The sequence below is a fragment of the Fringilla coelebs genome, assembly GCF_963513975.1.
Source record: "Fringilla coelebs genome assembly, chromosome: 9".
NCBI lineage: Eukaryota > Metazoa > Chordata > Aves > Passeriformes > Fringillidae > Fringilla > Fringilla coelebs.
The window spans coordinates 9,281,427-9,304,859 of NC_140067.1; the positions used below are offsets into that span (position 1 = coordinate 9,281,427).

Below are 23,433 nucleotides of genomic sequence, written 5' to 3' on the forward strand. Positions count from 1 at the left end.
GGAAGGGGAAGGAAGGTAATCTGCCTAATTTCCTTTCTCTGGAACAACAGCACAAGCACTCAGATCTGAGGGGGCTGAAGGAGTTTAACATGTGTACAGATGACTTTTCAGCTACAGTATCTCTTTTTAGTTTTGACATTGGAAGGAGGTAATCTGCTGAGATGGAAACTGACTTGCTCCTAGTTTTGCTCCGAAGTATAGAGAGAACCTTGAAATACAAATCTCTTAATATTTCAGCAATAACTGACAGAGCACAAGAAAAAAAAAATTAAAATAGAACAGACTGTGATAAATTCTTGGCCAATGCAGCTGCTCTTTACAGGTTTGACTTGATGATCTTGGAAGTCTTTTCCAACCTTAATGATTTTGTGATTCTGTAAATGATGATTCACAATATCTGAAATTAGCTTGTTCTAACTGTAGAATTGGGGGATTTTTCTAGTTGCGCACTTGTCTTGTTCTGTTGTAGGCATTACTTCTAAAATAAGGCCTTGTCACTTTATGATTCTCTGCTTTGCAGACTTTACTTTGCAGCAACCTGTACTTTTCTGCCTTAGCCAGAGCTGAGTGTACAAGCAGTTATTAAATGCAATAGTTAATACACAGGCACCTGTCACTTTGACAGATAGATGTTACACTGTTTCTTTCCCTTACTTTGCTTTTCTCTCTCTTTAGACAAAGTTCTTTGTGCTGCTGATAGCTTTCCTTTTGTGTAATGCACAGCACAGTATGGACACTGTAAATATGTAAACTTCAACAGGCTTTCACTTCAGCAGACAGGACAGGTGTTCACTTTGTATTGTCAGGAGTAATGCAAGTGTTTCCTTCACATGCCCCCAAGAGGGTCTTTTGTGAAACTCCAGTCAGTGAAGATGTTGGGTACCAACCTGAGAGCTAAACATAAAGGGCTTAAAAATTACTTCCAACTAAACTGCATACTTGTAATACATTTTTCTTTGAATCTGTTGGAGATTGAGATTATGAAAACACAGGTCTGTGGCCAGCAGATAGTATTGCAGTCCTGGTTGTCCAGGACTACTACACATAGTCTCTGGCTTTTTGTTTCTGAAAGGGGGCTAATGCAACTCCTTCAGAAGTGGTAAAAATAGCACCTTTATTCATAAGAGACCACAGTGTGTTGAAAACTAAAAGGATGCCAAGTAACGCTGGCCCTGTCCCCACAAGCCAGTCTAAGACAACCAAGCTTACAATACAGCCTGAGTTCTTAAAATGAATTCAGGATTACTTTTCTGGAAGAATAGCCATCCGTGTTACGTAGACAGACATCAGAACAAATCTGAGGTGATGCGTAGTGCTCTCCTTCATAAAAACCCAAACACTCAAAAAAAAAAAAAAAGCAACACCAAAAGACTGAGGTGTCTTATGTTTCAGTGAAAGGGCTAAGCTTACTTGAGAAGAGATGCCAGTTTACTATTTTAGTGCTAAAGAAGAATATTTTGTAAAACATAACCCTTCTGCAGAAAGTTATGCATAAAACCACAATTGAGGTGAAATTCATTCCCTTTCAGAAATCTGTTGTTTCTAAACTTTAGCTGTAACTGTCTTCCCCTGATGTGTAGAAATTAAGTTTTAGTACCTCAGTAGTTTATTAGGGATTAAAACAGCCACTAGCAAAGAGTTCAAGTTGAGTATTTCAGATTACCAGAAGACATCTAATTTTAGTCTCCTTTGTTCATTGTTACCTTCTGTCACTGCAGTCAAACTAATAGTTACGTTGAGTGCTTAATTTCACTCTTGTGTTGGCTTTTTATGCTGATAGTTGCAGTCACTCATTAGGTCTGTTACAACTGCTGATTTGTTTCTTACTGTGTTGAATTAGACAAAATCTGGAAGGTCTGCCTGAGAAATTACTTCCAGGCTGTGCTTACTTCCTTGCAGGCATTATTTCACACCCGTGTTTCACATGCAACAGCCATTGGAAATATAAGCAGCAGTTGCTGCCTTGTTTTTGGTCTAGTTCCCTTGATCTTTGCTCAGAGCAGTGAGTGCGATAAAAATTTTTGGCACCGGAGATTCATTTTGAAGAGCCTGAATTTGCAACCTTCCCCCGCAGCTTAAAAAAAAGTGTGTGGGGAGAAAAACAAACTTCAGGAAATTTTACTGGTTTAATCTTGATTTTTTTTTTTAAATCAAAGCATGTACATGAAGAAAAAGTAGTTTTGCATGCAAGATTCCCGTGTCATTTATCCATAATAATGATTAAATTCCTCATTGTTTTAGAGTAGCCAGACATGAACTCCTGCAGGAGGTTAAGATACTGGGAACTTTCCCATAACACGTTCTTAGATTCCTTTTGTGTGCCCAGTCAAAACATGGAACAGATAAAATTGAAAGCTCACCTTGGTTAGCAGTGCTCCTATTGCAGGATCATGGACAGATACTGCCAGTGGGCCTGGTTCACAGACTCCAGATTATTAAGAAAGCTTAAACATTGTGGAAGAGCACAGGAGGTTTCCTTGTGTTCCTGCATTGAGCTGAGCAGATTTCCCACAGGCTCAAGGGTTGTCCGTGTCTGGCTCCACACTGAACCATCTGGGCTGAGTGTACAGAGCCAGCAGTTGGCAGCATTCTCTGCAGGGGAGGATTCCAAGGCTGCGGCTGCCTGTTCCGCACCCGGTTGTGGTTAGTTAAGGATGTGACCACTCCCTGAAAGGAGATTACCTCCCCATAGCTTAATTTCAGGGTAGAGTCTGTCAGGATGACTTAAAACGCAAATATGAACTGAGTCTGATCTGCTTAATTTGCTAATTTTTGTAGGGCAGGAATCCTGCATGAAGTTTTTTACCCTAATAGTCTGTTGTAGGCACCAGCTTGCTCGAGAGAATTACATTACAAAGGAACAAAATAAACATATTCATGGCCATGTGAATTGACTCCTAGGGGAAGAAAAGAAATTGAGTTGATAATAATAGATGGGAGAAGTGAATGTGCAACACCCATTAGTATTTTGATGGGAATTTGACATTAGGTTGGGGTTTTTTGAGGGGTTAAGAGCCACCCAAGGAACTGATGAGTGTTTGAAAGGTGTAAGCACAGCCACTGAAGAGGCCTCAGGTTTGCAGCAGTGCAGTTTGATGTCTGTGTTCTCCCTCACTGCGCAGAGTCCTTCCAGCACCACCCCTCCCATCGAGATCTGCTCCTCACGCCTGACGAAGCTGATGCGTCGGACCACTGACAAAAAGAGCGAATTCCTGAAGGCACTGAAGGATGATAGAAATGGGGAGATAACAGAAAACAGGGAATGTGACAAGCTGGATGATGTAAGATCACTGTCCTTGCTGTGTATGCAATCATTACTGTTGTAGGAGTTGGGGCTGAAAAAGCCCTGAGCAGTGTATGTAATTCAGGCTCTGGAAGAGGAAGGGAATGATTCCCACTGGTCTGGCATACATGTCAGTGGAAATAGTGAACAGCAGTGATGGAGGGAGATGTGTAGCACATTGAAATGCAAGTGGATAAGTAATAAATGAGGTGGAAGGGAGGGTCACAGATGTTGAAGGTAATCTAGATTTTTTGCAAGGATTCTCTAAGGAGAGGAACGGTATCATATTTTAACATCTCAAGTTGCTTTCCAACTTCCTTGTCAAACTGCATTCACAGAAAAGTAGAATTTTGTGTTTGTGAAAGGTGCAGGAATGTGGTTTAAGCCTCAGAGGTTCAGACCAGATCCCCAAATGTATATATCTGTGCCTTAATATGTATGTAATGTGTGTCCTTAGGAGCATTTAGTTCTCGTAGTTTTCTTGCTGTCACTCTGAGCTGCTGACTTTGCAATGCCAATGCTGCTTGGCACAGCAGCACAGGCCACCAAATGTCCTTCGTCCTGTGTTGTCCTGTCGCAGCCAGGTACATGTTGCTGCAGCTTCTGTAAAAAACAGTGGCTCAAGGTGAAAGCCTTGGCTGAACTTTCAAAGACAGAAGCTTGAACTTGGAACTGTGCTGTTGGCACGGTCTGCACAAGCACACTTTGATGGTTTTATTTTTCTTTAGATGGAGAGCAACAGCACACCAGAACCAAAGGAAAACTGGGAAGAGAACTGCCATCAGAATGGCCTTTCTCTCCCTTTGCCGGAGGAGGGGGAAAACCTCTCCCATTCATTGGAAGCAGAACACAGGTGAGTAAATGGCAGAATAAAGTGTCTGGAGTAAGGGAGGGTTAATCCTTGGGCTGTGTGAGGAGAAGGAAACAATTTTGAAGAAAATTCTATTTTTGGGAAGCAGCAGTAGCTGTGTTTATACAGGGAAGGAGGTGTGGGGGCTTTGTGACTAGTACTGGACTGGGTGGGGTCTTATTGAAAGTAAAACAAGACACCAATGACAGATGAGCCAAGGCTTTACCAAGCTCTGTAATTAAATTCCAGTGCTTCTTTAATGCCACATCCCCATGTGTTAATGCAGCCTAGAGATATTTATCTGCCCACAGTGGGAGTCAGCATGAACCAAGGGGGATTCTGGTTAATTTGCAAGCAGGTGTCCTAAATGTAATGATTTGAAGACACACACCACACTTTGTTTGCACTTAGAATACTCCTGTGCTCCTTTACATGCTGTAAAAGTAGAGGAGAGTTGGGAAAATATTTACCTGGTATCTCAGGCTGTATCTCACATCAGTGAGTAAGCAGTGTGAGCATCTGGTGCAAGCAGATAATAAGGTTCAGGAGATTCTGAGCTGTGATACTGGCTTGGTTGCCTCATGTCCTTCTTCAGTGTCCTTGAGTTAGAATTTCAAATCCCTGTCTTCCACAAGGCTGGTTATGTACCCATTGTACAGGGCTGCTGATGGTTAAATATTTGTAAAAGACATTGAAAAAATGGTGGGTAAACACAAAGGATTGTTGAAGTGGTCTGTGATAGAGCAGATTCCGTGGTGAATTTGGAGTGATTTACTACAAAACCTTGCTTTTCATGGACAAAGTGTTCCTTCCTTTGCCATTGTTCCCTTGCTTTAGTTCCCATGCCCCTTTTATTTTCTCCACAATCAGGTTATTGAAAGAAATGGGATGGCAGGAATATCCTGAAAATGATGAAAACTACCTTCCCCTCACGGAGGATGAGCTCAAAGAGTTCCAGATTAAATCAGAGCAGGTATGTTTACAGCTCTTGCTACTTGTGACTGCTCTTTTCCTCTCCTTTCTCAATGGCTTGTTCTTAAGCGTGTTCAGAAGGACCGAGCATTTAAAGGACAATGTAGTAGAATGGATGATTCTGCATTATCCATGTGTGCATACACAGTTAAATGTGGTATTCATGTCCACCACTGAGGGTTGGTCACAGTTACTCTCCACACTTCTGCTCATTTTAAAACTTACTTTCATTCCTACAGCGAAGAAGAAACGGATTTGGGAAGAATGGATTTCTTCAGGGCCGCGGCTCCAGCCTGTTGTTCCACTGGGGAAGCACTTTTAAGACAAAGATTGAGGACTCAGACACAGAAACAAGTAGCAGCGAAACGTCAGATGACGATGCCTGAAACTGGGCACAATAAAATTAAAATAAATAAAACCAACCCAATAAACTCAGTTCATAGTTCAACACGTGTTTGGGGTTGTATAAACTAAACAGAGTTTATTCTGTCTCCAGTCTGTTCAGTTTTTTCTTTTGTTGTTGATACTTCATGCACAAGGGAAATAATTGTATCCCAAAGAAGAGAGAAATTGGCTTCTTTAGCTTTTTCTTTTGGTTTTGCCCTTAATGCTTACTAGAAGTTTGTGCAGCTAGCAAATTTTGACAAAAATCCCTTGTGGGGCAGTGCACAAGTTCAGTCGTGTGAGCAGGACACAAGTGGCTGACTGATCTCTGCAACAACAAGCTTCTAACAGTGCCGCCGCATTGCCCAGCGCGCGGTAACGGTGTGCTAAAACAATCATTGTCGATGACAAAATGGCTTTTGAAGTTCTAATTATGTTAAATTAATGCTAATAACATGAATATTTTATTTTATTTTATTTTTTTTGGCGGCTCGGGGAGCTTCATCACTTAACCAGGCGTTTGTGGTTTTCTTTTTTTTTTTTTTTTTTTGGGTACAGCTGTAAAATATTTGGATATAGGAATTGTTTGTGTTCTTCTTCTTGCAGCCTTGATATTCAGGGTGGATTGTAAAATATAAATTTTTTGTGAGATTTCAAAGATTAAGATTATTTTGATAACATTATTTACAGATTTTAAAAAGTGACTATCACATTGAGTCTGTATGAGGGGGAAAAACTACTGCATCAAAAATAACTAACTTGGAATAAATATTTTGCATCAGTTTGCCAATTCTAATTGTCTTTCTTATGTAAGAGAAGCTTTCCTCTAAGGGACCTGCAACTTTGGGGGTTCAGTAGCACTGGGGATAAACAGTTTCTTCTCCCATTCTATTTTTCCACTTGGCAAACATTGCTGTAGTGCTCAGACTGCAGGAGCTGAACTCTTCCTTTAAGAAGGGAGAGGGAGAACAATGCTGAGATGACAGTCCATGTTTGGGGATTTTTTTTAAAGAAAATAATTCAAAATTATCTTCTACTAAAGCAGTTTGCTTTTTTTTCCGCTTCATACAAAATGGTGAAGCTCGACCGGTCGGTGTCACTTGTTCCTAGTGCAATGCTGCTGTTTATGTTCACAACGTGGCAAGGGAATGTCTGAATCCAAAGCTGTTTTCATTGAAATCTTTTTTAAAAATTCATGAAAACATTTCTATTAGATTAAAAAGAATTTTACAAACAACTCAGTTGTGGCCTAAGCTATTTTAGTGTCTGGTGTAAGTTCAGCTTGTGCACAAAGGTTTTGGATTGGAAAGTGCTCCGGGGTTGTGCAGTGTTTGCAGCGCGGTTGGACGGAGTCACACAAAACCTGGTCTTGTTGCGCTGAGGGGGTTTATCCCAAGGCTGTGCCTGTGTGTTCTTAATCCATTCCTGGCCAGGCAGAGAGAACAGAGGTGTATGAAAATGATAATGTTTAGTCCTGAATCTTTGCATCTGGATTCAAGGGCGCACGCTCAGCATTATCGGATGTAACTCTGCTACCTGTGCTTCCAGCTCCTGCTGGCTCTGCAGTGAACTCCAGAGGAGAGGGGCAGTGGGGTATTTCTCCATCCCTGTGCTCTGGAAACCTGGGTCCAGAGGCTGAGGCTGCCTGGGAGTACTTGGGAAGTGCTGGGGCTCCTGTACAACTTTGCACAAACCATCTTGTTCCTTCTGAATATTCAACCACTGTTTTTGTCTGGGAGAGCCTATCCATTTTTTTAAAGTTGAACTTCCTATATCCATTTAAACCAAGTTATGCAGATCTGTGTGCACTGATCTCAAGAAATGGGGTAAATTTAAAAACCCCTTCACCTGAGATCCATGCTGACAGCATTTGGAATGGGGGAATTGGATTGCTGAGCACTCGAGTGGAACTGGCCTGCCCTGGGGCAGCAGGGCCTGGCCTGTGTGTGCCAGGAGCTCCTTGTGCTTCACACCAGATATTGTGCCCCGAATCGCCCGTGGGCTGTGCAGGGCTTAAACATCGATGAAACTTTGGAAGTGGCAATGGCAGCCCCTGGGTGAGCCTGGCAGGGCAAGTCCCCATCCATCAAATGGCAGCTTTTTCCTGAGCAAATAATGAGTACCACTGGCAGTGAGGTGAGCAGAAAAAGCTGGTAAGCACTTGCCAGGCAGAGCTGAGGTGGGTGCAAGGATGGAATGCAGGGAGCTTTTTTGGGATAAAGAGCAAGGCCAGGACACTTGTGGCAAGAAAGGGCAGAAGGAACTATTTCACCTCTGTGTGGAGGTTCCCCCTTAGCTTGAAGTCTGCTAAGGATCAGCTAAGTGGGAGCTGCTGTAAGGCGGGCAAGGGGTGCTCCTGGACAGGCCCAGGCCAAGCATGCCTGTCAGCGAGCACTTTGTAACCTCAGAGGGACACGGGGCAGCAGGGCCTCCCTCATCTTGTTTTCTGTGGGATTGCTCTGGTGGCTCAGCGATATTTTTTCCCCATTCCAGTGCCCCTGGTAAACAGTGGGAATGTCCTGGGCTGGGGGCGGGGCCCTCCAGCCCAGCCCAGCCCAGTGTCCAGCCTAGCAACAGTGGCTTCAAACACTGCAGCCACCGCCGCCACCAGCAGGTCTGTGCGCACTTCCAGCCTGTCCCGGGGTACCAGCCCCGCGGGGGGACCCCCTCTGCCTGTCAGGGTGGCCTCCCCGAGTGACTCCACCCGCTCTGCTTTCCAGGGTGTTGGACATGGGAACCTTCCTCTGCCCCCGCTGCCGCTTGGCGTTCAGATCCCGGCCGCTGCTGCAGGTGCACATGGAGAAGCTGTGCCTCGGGCCCACAGCACCCAGCAGCTCCTGCCTCCATGGCGGGGACCGTCTGCCTGTGGAGGGAGCACAGGGCACGGCAAGGAAACCACAGGACATCTCGGTAGTGTGGAGCTGGGTCTGGCACAGAATGGGGATGGGGACAGCTGCTGGGCTGGGAAACTAGGTATCAATCACATCCTGGATCCAGCTTGGTCTGAGCTGGGTAGGCTTCCATCTTCCCATGCCGGCACCACACAGGCAGCCCTTGGTGCCTATTTTGCCAAAAGCAGAAAAGTATATTATTAGGGGGGGATTGGGGGAGGGTGGGAATGTCACCCTTTTCTTCCCTTTGTGTCTGCGAGGTCGGAGTGTCCCAAAATACCGACAATGCTGAGCCACGCCATCACTTTGTGCCTCGTGGAGTCCCACCAGCCGTGCAGGGACAGCCGGGACCCGGGTGGGTGCGGGGAGCTCCCCTGGGGGATGTGCTGACCCCCCGCGAGAGGGCCCTGCTCCGCACGGCCCACCCCACTTCTAGGAGGCTGCCAGTGGAGGTACGGAGAATCCCGAATGCCAGGGCGGGCATCAGCAGCCTCAGGACTGGGGCCAGCCCCTCCTTCCCGGTGAACCCCGTGTGCCGCAGGGAGAGCCCCCCCGGCAGCCGCTCCCACTGCAGGGACACTGGCAGCCGCCGCAGGAGCTGCTGGAAGCCCACGAACGCCAGGTGGCTGAGATCCGGGCCAGGACCCAGCAGCTGGAGCGGCAGAGAGAGGGTAGGCCCTGGAAATGGTTTTGGGGCGATGGGGAGACACGTGTGGGATGCAGTAACCCCCGAGAGTGGGGCTGTGGGGGCTGTGCTGAGCCCCCGGCCCCTCACGGTCCTTCAGGGCTGTGCCGGCGGCTGGCAACACTGGGGGCCGGGGCACCTCTGGGGCCCCAGCCCGAGCAGGGGGAGCCCGAGCTGAGCCACGGCCCACGGGACCAGGCCGGACAGGTCCGAACAGCACGGCACAGGTGAGCCCCGGCCTGAGGGGTCACAGCACAGAGCCCTGGCCCTGCGGGGTGCTCTCCATCAAGGCTCCCTCACACACAGTTGCCCATCTCCTCCCCAGGGCCACCCTCCACCTCGACACCCTCCTGCTGCCCGCAGGGCCGCTCACGGCTGAGGCCAGGTGAGGGTCTGCGGGCCATGGCGGCTCCAAGCGCAGCGCCCAGCCGGGCCCTGGCAATGGCTGATCGGGGGCTCCGGCAGGGCACTGCGGGTGTCCTACCTGTGCTCCGGGGGACACGACCCGGCCATCCTGGATCAGCTTCTCCAGCTCCAGCTGGAGGCCATGGTGCTGGAGAAAGGAACCGCGGGGCCACACAGGGGGCGGATGGGTAAGCACGGACAGCAGGCCCAGGCCTGTCCCCGCTCAGGGACCACGGCGTCCAGCAGCAGCTGAACACCCCCGGCTGTGCCAGCAGAGCCCCCCAGCACTGGCACTTACGGTCTGGATGCAGCGCTGCTGGCTGTGGAGCTGGAGAACCGGCGTCTGGAAGATGAACTGTTGGCACTGAAGGTCAGAAGGGAGAGGAAAGCAGATGCTGGTAGGTGACGGGTTCCCCATCTGCACCCCACAGCCCCCGGCTGCCTCTGTGGTTGCAGCATCAGAGCTCTGGGCTGGAGATGGCTCCTGAAATATTGGCAGGTGGAGGGGGGCTGCAGCCCGGGGTGGACTCTCTGCAGTGAGAGTCCTGGACCCCTGGGGACCTAACATGGGCCTGGTGAGGTGCCAGGAAAATGGCTGCTGTAAACCCCACGGTGACCAAATCCTGTTGGCCAGGCTCACGGGCAGCCCAGCGGCACACGCAGGAACTGGCCCGGCTCCAGGCAGAGGTGGGAATGCTGCGATGCCATGCAGAGCAGACAAGGCCATGGCTGCACCCCACTGTCTTCCCATGCCCTGTAGCCCCCCCACTGCCACCAGCCCTTGCTGTGCCAGAAGTTTTCATGGTAAGAGCCTCAGCCCAGGGCGACTTCCAGCTCTCCAAGGAGGAGAGAGGAGTTGGGATTGGGATGATGGGTGTGGAGGTACAAGCTTGGGGACATTTAGGAACAGCTCCCTTTGCTGTACTTGGGGATAGGCCACTGGGGGAAGAGGTGAGTCCCCACCAGTGCTAGACCAGGGGTTCATTTGCTCTGCATACACAGTGCCACATGTGAGGGGATGGCCAAGCAGCTCCCTCCCTGCCAGGACCCTCCTCCCCCTGACATCACTTCTCTCCTTCCCAGGAACCCCCCAGGCCAGCTCTGGGGCCTGGCAGACCCACAGCCCATGTGCACCCCGGACTCCCCCTCACCCCCTTTGTGGCACTGGAGGACCCTCCTCCTGCTCAGGAGCCCCCAGCACAAGACAGGGCTCCCCAAAGGTGAGCCAGGAACAGGCCACGGCCCTGCTGGACAGCCCTGCCACCCCCTCCACCAGCAAACTGAAGCTTCAGTAATTGTTAGGGTGATGAAGGAAAAACCTGTGTTCCATCTGCAGAGATGGGTTCAGGGAGCAGTCATGCAGCTGGTACCAGGATCCCACAGTGCTGGGGTGGGTGGAAGTGGGACCAAAGAGGCTCTGGGCATTTCAGCACAAAAAGGACAGGCAAACCCCCAAGCCAGCAGCAAACTGACAGCTCAGGCTCCATCTCAGGACAGAGCCCACAGCCAGAAGAGTGGTTCAACCACTCCTGCTCACAATGGTGGTTTGGGGACAGGCAGAGGGGCACAATAAATTCTCTGCCCTCAGGCACATCCCCACATCCAGCCCTCAGTAGGGAAAGCCTAACCCAGGGCATGCACAGCTCAGCCCTGGGAACCAGCACACAAGCCAAAGCCAGCTTTACAAAGTGTCAGAGGCCCTGTGCTACATGTTTAATAAAAGGCTTCAGCTCATTGCTTCTCACTTCTTGGCCTTTTTTTAATACACACACAACCCAGGGCAGGGTCCCAGCCCCACCTGGGCACTCCAGCTGGCTCGGGGACAGTCCTGCCCCTGTCTCCAGTCATCAGCACCTGCTCCTGCACTCCCTCCTGGGTGCAAAGTGAAGGTTGAGCAGAGATAAAAATATACAGCAACAAAGCCCAGGATGTTACAAAGCTCTTTCTTTATCAGCCTTCCCCACCATCTTTAGGCTGTTCAAAGCTGAGGGAGGCACTATCAGCACCCACTTAGGTACAGCCTAGAATGAACAAAACACAGCCCCAGCTGTGACAAGGCCCCAGCAGAAGAAAAAAGATCAGGTCCCTGGCCACGACAGTGAAGTTCAGGCAATGCTCTCCTTCCCTGCAGCAGCCAGCCCTGCCTGGCCCATCCAACCCTCTGCTCCTAAGGAGGTAGATGTGGGTGGAAATGCTGAAATTAAAGGGAGCATGAGCCCAGCAGTGGGCCAGGGCTGAGACCTGCAGCCCAGGGGACAGCCAGGAGCAGAGGCGGGAACCTGTCACAGGAGGAAGGTCAAAATAGGGACTATTTGCTTACAATCTTTATTGAAGTCATACAAAAGTTGCCAAAAAGTGAAAAAATACACTATATACAAAACCATTTTCCTTGTAAGGAGAGGAGTGTCCAAGGTTAAAGAATCATTATCATACTGTGCTTTCAACTGCAGCCCCTGATTCTGCTTGTGGCCTTTTCTCTGTCTAAAAGAGAAGACAAGGGTTTGTTTTTAAAAGACAAGACACGGTCTTACAGCACCAACTCATGCAGCAACCCAAGGGTTCTGTAATTTGAAGACTAAACTATGTGAACTTTGCCAGTCTCCAGAGCCCAACACTACCCTAAAGCATTGATAGTAACAAGTGCAGCCCAGGGGTAAGTAATAAAACCCAGGAACATGAAAAATTGGAGGAAGACCCTGTGCTGGAGTTGAGCCCAGAAAAAAAAACACCCAGAACCTGTCTCTGTCCCACCCCACAGGTGACAAGGCTCCACAGCTGGGTCTGTCCAGCCCACACAGGGTCAGCACCACAGCACAACATGCATCCTGCCCACTAGGAAGAGTCTTCATCTCATCTGGGAAACCTTGTGAAGGACAGCAGGCAATAAAACCAGGACCTCTACCAGACACAGAAGCATCCCTGAACAGAGAGGGGGGGAAATAAAATAAAAAGCACAGCCCAGACTCCTGGCTCAGCTGCCCACCTCCTCTTCCATTTTTTCTGCAACCTCATTTCCACGGGGGACAGCATCCCCACCACCACCATTGACAGCTGGTTCTGGTTTAGATTTCTTGGCTTCATTGTCTCCCTGATGAGTCTCCTCCTCTGGTTTCCTCTGAAGACAAAATTGTTTATAATGTCCACTAAGTACAAATCAAAGTTTAAATCTTTTTGAGAAATTTAGCATTAGATGTCACTGCACATCATCTACCCAACCTCTGCTTGCCAGGCTCAGGACAGACTCCCCAATGTTGGGGTTTAACAAGAGCTTTAAGATCCAGGTCTAGACCACAATGACACTTTAGGTGCCAGGATTTCCAGAGCTGAGTTATCTTTAGTTACAATCTGGTAAAGAAAGGTGCAACCATTGAGCCTGTAACTATCCCAGTGTAGACTTAGGGCATCTACAACATTTGAAATCACCTAAAGCAGCTCAAATCACTCCAGGCACACCTGAACTGACAGACCAATGGAACAGAGGCAACATAAAACTGAGAGTATCCCCTAGATCTTAGTTATTATCAACAAACACTTCTAGAGAACACATAACACTTAAAGGAACCAAGTTCTCAATTATCTGATCTCTTAAAGAGGCAGTTTATAATTACCACCAGTGTGGTTTTACTATTTATTAGAAGTCCAAGTCCAAATTTCCTTTTGGAAAGAAAGGAACTCAGCCCAGCCTGGTTGCCTGCCTTCTCCTTGGGATTTGCAGGTGACCCTGCTGCTCTTGAGGGTCCTCAGCAGAGGAAACCTTTGTTCAGGGAACACCTGCAGAAGCCACACAACGGGGTCAGATTTACATCAGCGTGGGTCAGGCAGGGTGCTGAACCTCCAAGAGTGGTCTCCTGGAGGCCAGATGGTTCCCAGACTGATTGGTTCCCATTGGAAAGGAGTTTCATACACTACTGGTTTTACTTCTGGAGTGTTTTCCCATTATACAGCTAAGTTAGGAAAACATACTTTTAAGACAAATCCTATTACACAGAGCAAGCCAGTGGTACTTCAACAAACTGCTTGTTTAACAAGTATTTCTGGACTCACCTTTTTCCTGACTAGATGAGAGATGTCTGTTACACACTGAGATGCACCATCAGCTCCTTTCCTTACTGGAATCTGTTACAAGACAGACATTGACACATGAGCAAACACAACCAGTAATCCTTAGAGCAGATGAGAATTAACAACGTTCATTTCAGATTAACTTACTGTGGATACAGAACCACTGTCTTCACTTTGTGCAAAGCCAGATGTAGTTCCAACCTTAAGAAAAGCAGAAAAAACAGACACAGACAATACATGTGAACTCAGTGAGATACAGAAAGCCCAAGTCTTTCCCATCCCTGGATTGGAATCCCCACTGGATTCTGCACTTGTGTACGGGACAGATGCAACATGTGCTCCACATTTGCCTGACCCATCATTTGCAGCCCTGATACATTAAATGTCACAGAAGCCTATCAAATTCCTGTTTAGTTTGGAACAATTAGTATCAGGGCTTTCAGAAAATATCCTCTTCAGACATCAGCTGCCTCAGTTTCCTTCTCACAACCACAGCCTGGTAACATCTGTGAGCAACCACCAGTACCTGATCAAGTCTGAGCTCCTGCCATTACTTATTTATTCTAAGTTCCACTGGAAGAAGGGTTGGGTCAAAAGGAAACCACAGGACACACTTACCAGAGTTGCTTTCAGTCCTAGCTCAGCTACTTTTGCACTCTTCTGTGACTCCTTTGAATCTTCTATCTTCTCTTTAATTTCAGGAAGCAGTCCCTTCAGTTCTTCTATCTCCTTCTCGTCCTCAGGGGAGCCAGCGTCCGCCTTCTTTATTCGCTCAGTCAGTATTGCTGGGATGAAACAGTTATCAGGGCAAAACACCTCGAGACAAAGTAACTGTCCAGTTACCAACATCCAGAGGCAACTATCTGCTAACAAACAGTTTTACCAATTCTACCCCTGGTGTAGTCTCACCACTTTCAGATAAAACACGACACAGCAGACAATGAGCACACCTCACTATGTGACTTGTGAAAACTCACTAGAGGCAGCTTCAGAATTCCACATACCCAGTCTCTTGTCTATGACCTCCATGGACTTCCCAAACTGCAGCACGGCCTCGTCGAAGTCACTGTTGTAGTGGTAGGCCAGGGCGAGCTGGTAGTGGCTCTCGGCCAGCAGCCGGTCGTGAGCCTCCAGGTACTTCTGCTGCAGGGCCAGGCAGGCCTGGAACTCCTCTATTGCCTGTGTGTAGTTTTCTACAAGAGAAAGCCCCAAAGTCTTTACAAAGCTCAGTAATTATCCACAGCAGCACCATGTAATCCCTGGTTTGGTTACCCTGTGTTTTGTTACACATTATACAGTCTGCAAACAGAACCATCACTGAACACAGCAGTGCTGGGCTGCTTTCAGACCATCAGGTGACAACTCTGCCTGCCCTGAGAGACTGTCTAGGCCAGCTCCTCTGGTTCTCTCATGAGTGCTTTGTTTAATTTCAGCACAGAAAACTGAGCAGCCAAGTCAAAGCAGGCACCAAATCCTCCTGCTTTACCTTCTACCAAGAACTGAACGTAACTGGTCCCATCTGCAACACGGATCTGGAGCTAAGGACAGTGACCCCTTCCAGCCAAGCTCTCCCTAAATGTGCTCCACTGACATAAGACACAACCCCTGTTCTAGCCCTGGCCCAGAAACCTGTTGGGTGATTTCCAATGCCTGCCCCAGAGAAAGTGTACATTTGGATTTAACAAGATTAGAATATATTTTTAAATGAAAGGCAAGTGAGTCACTACAAGGCACAAACCTGGGGTTTGCCTCCCACTCCTTTTTTCTGCTGTGTAACACAAGTCTTTCCTGACTATAACCTAGGATTTGGGAAGGTCTAAGAGAGTCAACTATTTTTCATGACAATTTCAGCAAGTCTCTCAAGTTCAAAAGCAAGGTTTGGTCACATCAGAAAGCAGAACACAAGGCTGGCAACACATTGCTTCTTACTCAAACTTTTTTTCCACTGCTCTGCAGAAGCACAGACTATCCTATCTAAGATACCAACCATTACTTCCAAAGTTTCTCACATGGTTGCAAACTATCATGCTCTAATTAGTTCTTATCCTGACAGCCTTAATTCACATGTGCTCATTTTAAAGTACAAAACCCAGAGACAGAAAGTAGAACCAAACACTTTGCACATGAAAATTAACATAACTTACCAGATTCAATGCTAACTTCTCCTAACTTCAGATGAGCTTGAGCTGCATGGAGTTGAGCTTCTTTTGTTTCTTGTCTACAGCCAGAAGAAAAAAATAGTTTTCAAATCCTTATCAGAGCATGCCACATTCTCTTACTGGCTATGCCACCATCCAATTTACACTGAGTTTCTGAGGCATATACCCAAATTAGAACTTTAGTCTTTACCTTTTGTAAATTACTTTTGCTAACTCCAGCATGTCCCAGGCTAGTTCAAGATTGCCAATTTCATCCTCCTCACTTTCCTGTAGAGACCAGAAGTGCATGACAGATTAAGTGACTTGGCCATAGACCACATCAAACACCACCACTACATTCCCAACCAGTGTTATCAAGGAATCATTTCTGCAAGAGGTGAACATTTCACCACTAGAGGAAAAAAAAATGCAAAAGAGGTTATTGCATCAAGCAAGTCTTTCCCTGGAGTAAGGATGTTTAAATGGAACATCTTGGTTAAGGTTCTCTTCAGCTGAACCAAATAAAGTTGATGGCCCAGCTTTTTTTAATAAGCCTTTGAGCTTTGTTAGAACAGTCTGAGAAAAGGACAGTTATCTTGACTGCTTAGTGCCACTAAGATTTTTCCAGGCTGCAGATTTTTCCAGGTGTTTTGACTATTATATCAATGCACATCCCAGGTTCATCCTAATCACAGCTCACTGGACAAGTGGACAATTAACTGTTCCAAGTAACTCCAGTGACAGGCTAGAACAGCTCTCCCTGCCTGCCCCTGCACCACCAGGCCAAGTTAGCTTAGGACACCACAAGCATTTGTGCCAGAGCAGCTGAACAAACTTAAGTCTACAGACACAGCTGAGCAAGATGCCACAATGCAGACAAGACTTAATATTGGCCATCTCTAAGCAATATTGGCTTTCAGAAGTATTTTCCTACACGGAACTAAATGAAACACAAGTGAACTTTTAGGACATAAACATCATATTTAGGCCTAATACTGCATCCTTCCATGAGCACTGGTGTCAGACCTCAGCAACCTCACCTTGTCTTCCACTGTCAATTCATTCTCCTTATCATCATCAGCTTTATCATTTTCTTTATCTTCCTCTTCAGATTCTTCTGTTTCTAGAAGGCAAGTAGATGCATGAGGACACTTCTGATTACTGTGCTTGCTCAACATGGAGTCAGGCAGAGTGTGTTTTATCCAACCCTTATCCTTCCAGTGACAGGTTAGAGGTGTGATGTAAGAAGAGCAGACACATTAAAGTCTCAGCATCAGCAGCCATCTTGATGAAACTGTTCAGCACTGTAGACTAAAGCAGTCCATAAGTTCAACTTCCTACTATTAACAACAGAAACTTACATAGAATTCCGTTCTCACCAATCTGTTGTCAGCTCTCACTGAATGGAGCAACAAGATTTTGAGCAGCCCTAGAGGCACCGGCCAGCTGCTAAACTTCATGCTACAGAAGGTAAGTGTTTTCAGCAAAATAGCTGCCAAGCTGAACACAAATTAGTCTGTTTCTCAGTTCATAATCCTTATGTCAGGCATTTAAGTATCAATGTTAACAAACCTCCTCTTGTGTAGTACTAATTTGACTTTTGACACTGTGTCAAAGCATCCTTCATATCATCTGTTCTACCAGCAGAAGACATTTTGGGAAAATGTGCAGTAAAGGAATATGGCTAATAACTTCAGAGCACTGGCTGGTCTGCAGGCTGAAGTCACACAATTCCTGTATCACAATCTCTGGCTATTCCAGAGCACAAGCTTGATTGGGGGTGGGACTAGAGAGCCTGTGAACTCACTAGTCTGACTCCCAGCACACACCCACCACTGAGAGGGCCAAACCTGTGAACATGAAGACACTTGTATAAAGGTAAACAGAAGAGATGTCAGGACTCTAAGATTTAAGTAGTGGGAGGAGTTTGGAATGACTCAGCACCAAGCCAAGATGTTCCAGAGGGTCCTCAAATTGCCAGACTTGGGACAAAAAGCAGCAGTATGTGTGCATAAGCAGCCTCTCAGCACTGAGGCTGAGGAGCAGGTAACTACTCTTAGGTTATCCTCTCTCCACACAGACACCCTGTTAGGCTACTACTCCACCACTGACTGTTCACTATGCTTAGCAGAACAAATCCTTCCAGGCTCGAGAACTGCTTAGTCTGAACATTTGCCACTCCTGAGTAATGCACTGCCTGTGAAGATGAGTTACTGACAAGCCAAGTTGCAATTACAGTTCATCAATAGAAGGCAATAGGTCCACTAAGGCCAAAAAGTACTACTGCAGCAAAGGGTGCAAGTCTTACTGCAACAGAGCCTGCGAATCAGCTATAATAAAGCAGGGAAGCAGAAGGGCAGAAGCTGGACAGACAGAAGACTGCACTAGAGCAGCAATAAGCCTTCAGCAAATCAAGTTTAGAATTTCCAACTGAATTTTCGCTAGCAATGACCATCAGAAAGACTCAATTGAAGAGTTCCTCTCCTCCAAGAGACGTAAATTTATGTGTTCAGCTGTTCTTGTATTTTCACAACCATTTTAAAACAAAACACAGCTATAACCAGAGACAATTTGTGCTTTGCAGTTATGTGAAGGTTAGTGCAATACACCCAGATGCATGCAAGTGAACATCCATTCAGTATTCTCCACCAGCCTAGACATTACTTACACATTTCACAGGGCTGTCAGTTTGCTTTCAAGACTTGCTTTGCAGTTAGTTAAGCGTTAGTCTAGAGAAACTGAGACTATTCACTATTCCTTGAAACTTTACTTGTATGTAAAGTCCTTCAAGAGCCCCTTTACTGTGCCTTTTCCTTATTCTAAGGCAAACAGAAAATTCTGAATGGAACACTTTTTACCCATTGTTAGCCAAATCCATCAAGTCATCCACCCACAAGTACTTTTTGCCTCTCAGTGTTACCTTCTCCCTCTTCCATCAGGTCATCTTTCTCTTCTTTTTCTACCTTAGCACCTTCACCCTCTTCCATCAGGTCACCTTTCTTTTCCTCTTTCTCTACCTTAGCAGCAACTTCAGCCTTTTCTTTCATGTCATTAGGTGGCTCTTTGCCCTCTGTGGGCACATGTTCCTTTGAGGACTCCGTCTCTTTAGATTCACCTGGTTTCTCTTCTGTAAGTGTCTCTACTGGCTCATGTTTCTCTTCTGCCTTCTTCTGTTCAGCCACCTCTGCATCCCCTTCTGCAGTTTCTTTCTGTTCCACAGCAGCTGCTGCCTGTGCTTCTGCCTTCTCCTCCACAGCTGTCTCTGCCTGCCCTTCTACAGCCTCTCCCTTCTCCACAGCCGCCTCTTTTTCTGTTGCTTCTGCTGCTGGTTCTCCTGTCTCCCTCTTCTCTTCCACAGCCACTTCTCCTGCTTCAGCTTCTTCCCCAGCTGCCTTTGCCTCCTTGTCTGACACTTCTGTCATTCTCTCCTTCTCCTCAGCTGCCTTCTCTCCTTTGTCCTCAGGCACCGTCTTCTGCTCTTTTTCTACCTCCTTCTCTTCCACAGCTGCCTCCTCTTTCACAGGCACCTGGTTCTTCTGCTCTTCAGAAGTTTCTTCTTTTCCCACAGAAATCTCAGTCTTCTCTTCAGCCTCTTTGGGCTTTGCATCCTTGTCAGCAGCTGCTTCTTTGGATTCTTCTTTAATCTCATTCATTTCAACATCCTCTTCCTTGACTTCCTTCTCAGAGAGTACTGTAGACTCTTCTGTGGACTTTTTGGCCTCTTCCTTTTCCCCCATGGCGTTATAAACCTGTTCTCTCAACTCCTCCCTTGTTTCTTCTACATGATTGAGGAAGCATAAACATTTCTTCGAGTTTAGTGATAAAGACATTAACGGGCACTGCCAATACCACCCTCAAGACCCTCCAGTGTGTTGATTTGTTACCAAGTTGGATGACACTCCTAAAAGCTTCATTTTCCAAGTACAAGGAATTAGGAGACAACCAACATAGCTGCATGATCTAAGCAAGTCCCTTCCCCTTCCCCAGACTGCAGCATTGCAAGCGGCCGCTCAAGCAGTGTGCGGTTGTGCAGCGATTTTAGTCACAGCTAAGCAAGAGGTGCCAGTGCTTTAACAGTCTGGATGGACAGGAACTCCTGTATCCTCTCCAGCTGCAGGCAGCACAAAATAACCACTGCTCCTGGGACTTTGCACAGAGACTCTGACCTCTGGGACTATACACACTGTACTGCTACAAGGTTAAAAAGCAGTTGGAGTCAGCAGTGAAGCTTAAGAAAGCGAGTCTGAATGCAGTGTTCAGGACACAGACACCTGGTGACCCTTACACATGCTTTCAGTGACCAGCTCCTTGCAGATGTTTTACAGATTTTGCTCATCTTTAAGCAAGACTAAAAAAAACCAAACAGAAACAGAGTCCATTCAGACTGCCAAGAGTTTCAATAGAATGATTCAGGCTACCCAAGACACCAATGGACTAAATTTGGATAACTGCAATAAGAAAACACATCCTGGAGCCTCCATGGCAGGGCAGGCAGTTTTACATACCATCAGCAGCTGGCAGCGCAGAGTCATCTTCTGCTTTTTCTCCTTCCTCTTCCACCTGCACCCCTTCCAAGGCATTTCCCAGCACACCATTTTCCATTCTAAAGGGAACAGGAGTTTGTTATCCCTTGGATCTTTTAATATCATTATATGAACTGCACAAGCTGCAATACCCCAGCCCATCCCACCCAAGGCGATTCTGTCCACAAAGGAGTGAAATCCTGTCACACCAGACACACCCTTCACCAAATGACAAACTGTCACCGTACCTTGCCAACTCCAGGAGAGATTTTCCATAATAAAAAAAAGCTTCTGCACACTCATCCGCTGTCTCACCGTACTTTTTACCCCTACAAAAATAATAAAGAATTATTTGCCTACTTTAGATTTGGATATGCGAACTTCAACATTAAATATTCCTAGACAAAAGGATCACTTTCTTGGCTCATTTCTCATTGTTTTAAACAAATACTGAATGCTTCTCTCAGTTACATATGGCTCTCAAACACCCAACTGAGGAAATTAATCTGTAACCCAAATAGTACCATTCACAGAGACTGCTCAAGACAAGTCAACAAGTAACTAGAGAAGACACCTGCATAATAAACTGTCAAATCCCTTTCCCTCCTTAGGGAGCTCTGCTGGCAATGCCTATCACAAAAGCCACCTAAACTGCACACCAACTACAGCACTGTCCAACTCTTGGGTGACTTTAAATGTTTGTCTCCTCTCCACAGTTGCATTATAAATTATAAACATGTTAGGTAAAAATCCCAATCTTTCTTGCATAATCCACATCAGAACAGCCAAGCTGAAGCCCAAGCCCAGCAAAAATGCACAGAACATTCTACTACTCACAGTAAGCTTGCAGCTTCCTGGAATGCATTCACAGCAGCTGGAATATTTCCCATTACCAAGTGCTTCTGTCCCAAACCCAATAGTTTCTTTGATTCTCCGTCCACATCCATACTGGAGGAAGGGAAAATAAATAAAGGATTCTGTTAGCCTTCACAGTAATTTTAGCTTTCAAAACCGAGTCTGCTTTATGGAATAGTGAGTTGCATACATTACAGTGGTTGGAACTACCAGGGTAGCTGGGATTTGTTTGGTTTTGTGTGTGTAAATCTGAAACAATTGATAGTTCCAATAACCAAGGGAAGACAGTCACATTCATCCAGTCACTGCAACAAGTATCAGAATCTGCTGTAACAAATGCTGCTAAAAAATATACTTTAGGAGTTGCACACCAACACACCACAGAGCACCAGTGCTCCCGACTCCAATGCTAAATCAAGAAAAAGAATAATAAACTCAAGTTAAAACTTTTCATAGCACACCATGGTGCATCTGAGAAGAAAAACAGATGCAAGTGTCAATTTCAATTCAGTGCATTTTGCACAGCTTTGTTTCCAGAGGGTCTAGCCAACATCTCAGACTGGGATAAGAGGAGCTGCCCACAGAGGAATAACATCTATCACACGCCAGCCACATACTTGTGCCTCTCCAGCACTAATTAAAAAGCAAAAACTTCAAGAACAGCTGGCATTTTTGCATGTATCAGTCCCTGAAAAGGCCTCGATGCACTGGATTTGTGCGAACCACTGGTGAGCGCAGGGAACACATGGGAGTTAACTCCAAGTCTAAGAAGTGATCTGAAGGATGACCTTTGCGTTTCACATAGTAACTCCGAGTTTTTGTGTTATTTGATAATTGACAGTTCCAACTCCCATCTCACCTGTCTGTCTTGTCTGTGGATGTGGAAGGAGCTGCCAGTTCCTCTTCCATCCTGCAAACAGAAAATCGAATGTTCTCTTTATTCACGTTCAGAACCGGCCACCCATTTCACAGCACCAACTGAGCTCTCCGAGCAGCGAAAGCAGCACCAGGAGCCTGGACCAGAGGTGCCCATCCACCCGGAGCGGGCTCAGGCCCCTCAGTCTGGTGTTTACGGTTCGAAGGGAGGCTGCGAGGGGCTCTGTCAGCCCCTGCCCGCCCGGTCCCGCGCGGACAATGGGGCCTTTCCCGCCTTCCGCCGGCCCCGCCCCCCGCCCTTGGCGCCAAACCCCGGCGGCGGCTCCTCACGGGCCGCCGGTCACGTGATTCCCGCCCGCCCGCCCCGCGGCGTCGGCTGCCCCCAACAAAGATGGCGGCGGCCGCGCAGCGGTCACGTGGTGGCTCCGCGCGAGCCGCGCGGGCCCAGCTGGCGCCGGAGGAGCGGGGCGGCGGCACGTACCACCGCCGGCGGGGGGAGGGGGGGACGACGGCGGAGGCAGGTACCACAAACGGCGAGGGGGGGGGACGGGGGACGCAGGTACCGCCGCCGGCGAGGAGGAAAGGGGGGGAGGAGGGGGTGCAGCTTCGCCAGCCCGACCAGCACCCCCAGCCCACCCCCTAAGGAAATCCGGCCCACTGCCCCCCTTACCCCCCATCCCCTCCGGTACCCTGCGGCCCGAAGGCACCCCCCGTCTCCCCTGATGCCCCCCGTCCCCGACACGCACACACCGTAACCGGGGCAGCCCGCGCGGCCTTACCTAGTCTGGGAGGCCGGCGCGGGCTCAACGCAGGGGGGAGCGGCGATGGCCGAGGATTGCATAGAAGCTGCTGGAGAGAGGGGCGGCGGCGGCAGAGTGCAGCCCCCTGCCCCTCCGGCTGGCTATATACCCCCGAGGACACGCCCCGGCCCGCCTGGCGGCGCGCGCGCGCCGCAGGGGGACTACCGCTCCCGGCACGCTGCGCGCCCGCCCCGCCGCGGGACGTCGGCGGCGCCGCCGCGCGAGGCGCGCTGGGAAATGTAGTGCCGGAGAGGGAGGCGGGGTCCCGCGGGGCATGCCGGGAGATGCAGTCTCGCTGCCTCAGGCCGGCTGTGGGACCCCCTCAGCCCCAGCTGGGGGCCCGGGAGGCTCTGGCAGCCCGGCCCGGGCTCTGCATCCACCCTCGACCTCTTCCAGGTGAACAGAACCCGGGTTTCTGCCCAGCTAACGCTCTCCCCTGCGACATGAACATACGAGCAGGCAGGGCTGACATGGCCGCTGCCCTGTCACAGCACAGCCCAGCACCGAGATCTCCAGGCACTGCTATTTCAAGGTAAAAGTTCTCCAGCTTCAACCTCGCTATGTCCCTCCCTGCAGAAACAGAGCTGAGAAGTGTGGGGTTCACAGAGCTACAGTATTAATGTGCTTTTCTTGGGAATTCTCCCAGCCCACTTAGGTACTCTTGCTCAGAGAAATAACTAGAGAAAGTTAATTGGGGCCTTGATAAGAG

The 23,433-nt window shown here is 48.0% G+C and overlaps 2 protein-coding genes across 2 annotated transcripts in view; one reads left to right on the top strand and one right to left on the bottom strand.

The window, feature by feature from the left end:
* The window catches only part of GPBP1L1 (GC-rich promoter binding protein 1 like 1), a 32,427-nt gene extending 25,828 nt beyond the window's left edge, over positions 1 to 6,599 (top strand). The window contains exons 9-12 of the mRNA XM_084211532.1: positions 3,123 to 3,281; positions 4,012 to 4,136; positions 5,004 to 5,106; positions 5,345 to 6,599. Of these exons, the coding sequence (XP_084067658.1) occupies positions 3,123 to 3,281; positions 4,012 to 4,136; positions 5,004 to 5,106; positions 5,345 to 5,491 (534 nt within the window). The 3' untranslated portion in view covers positions 5,492 to 6,599. The remainder of the gene's footprint in view (positions 1 to 3,122; positions 3,282 to 4,011; positions 4,137 to 5,003; positions 5,107 to 5,344) is intronic.
* Positions 6,600 to 11,790: 5,191 nt separating this feature from the next.
* NASP (nuclear autoantigenic sperm protein) lies at positions 11,791 to 22,840 on the bottom strand. Its single transcript, XM_084211255.1, has 15 exons — positions 22,704 to 22,840; positions 21,908 to 21,958; positions 21,031 to 21,141; positions 20,442 to 20,522; positions 20,176 to 20,273; positions 18,591 to 19,448; positions 16,711 to 16,793; positions 15,882 to 15,958; positions 15,677 to 15,750; positions 14,537 to 14,725; positions 14,151 to 14,317; positions 13,680 to 13,733; positions 13,515 to 13,586; positions 12,454 to 12,585; positions 11,791 to 11,951 (listed from the first exon to the last, which is right to left on the bottom strand). The coding sequence occupies exons 1-15, from the start codon at positions 22,763 to 22,765 to the stop codon at positions 11,898 to 11,900; spliced, it is 2,163 nt and encodes a 720-aa protein (XP_084067381.1). The 5' UTR covers positions 22,766 to 22,840; the 3' UTR covers positions 11,791 to 11,897.
* Positions 22,841 to 23,433: the final 593 nt, after the last annotated feature.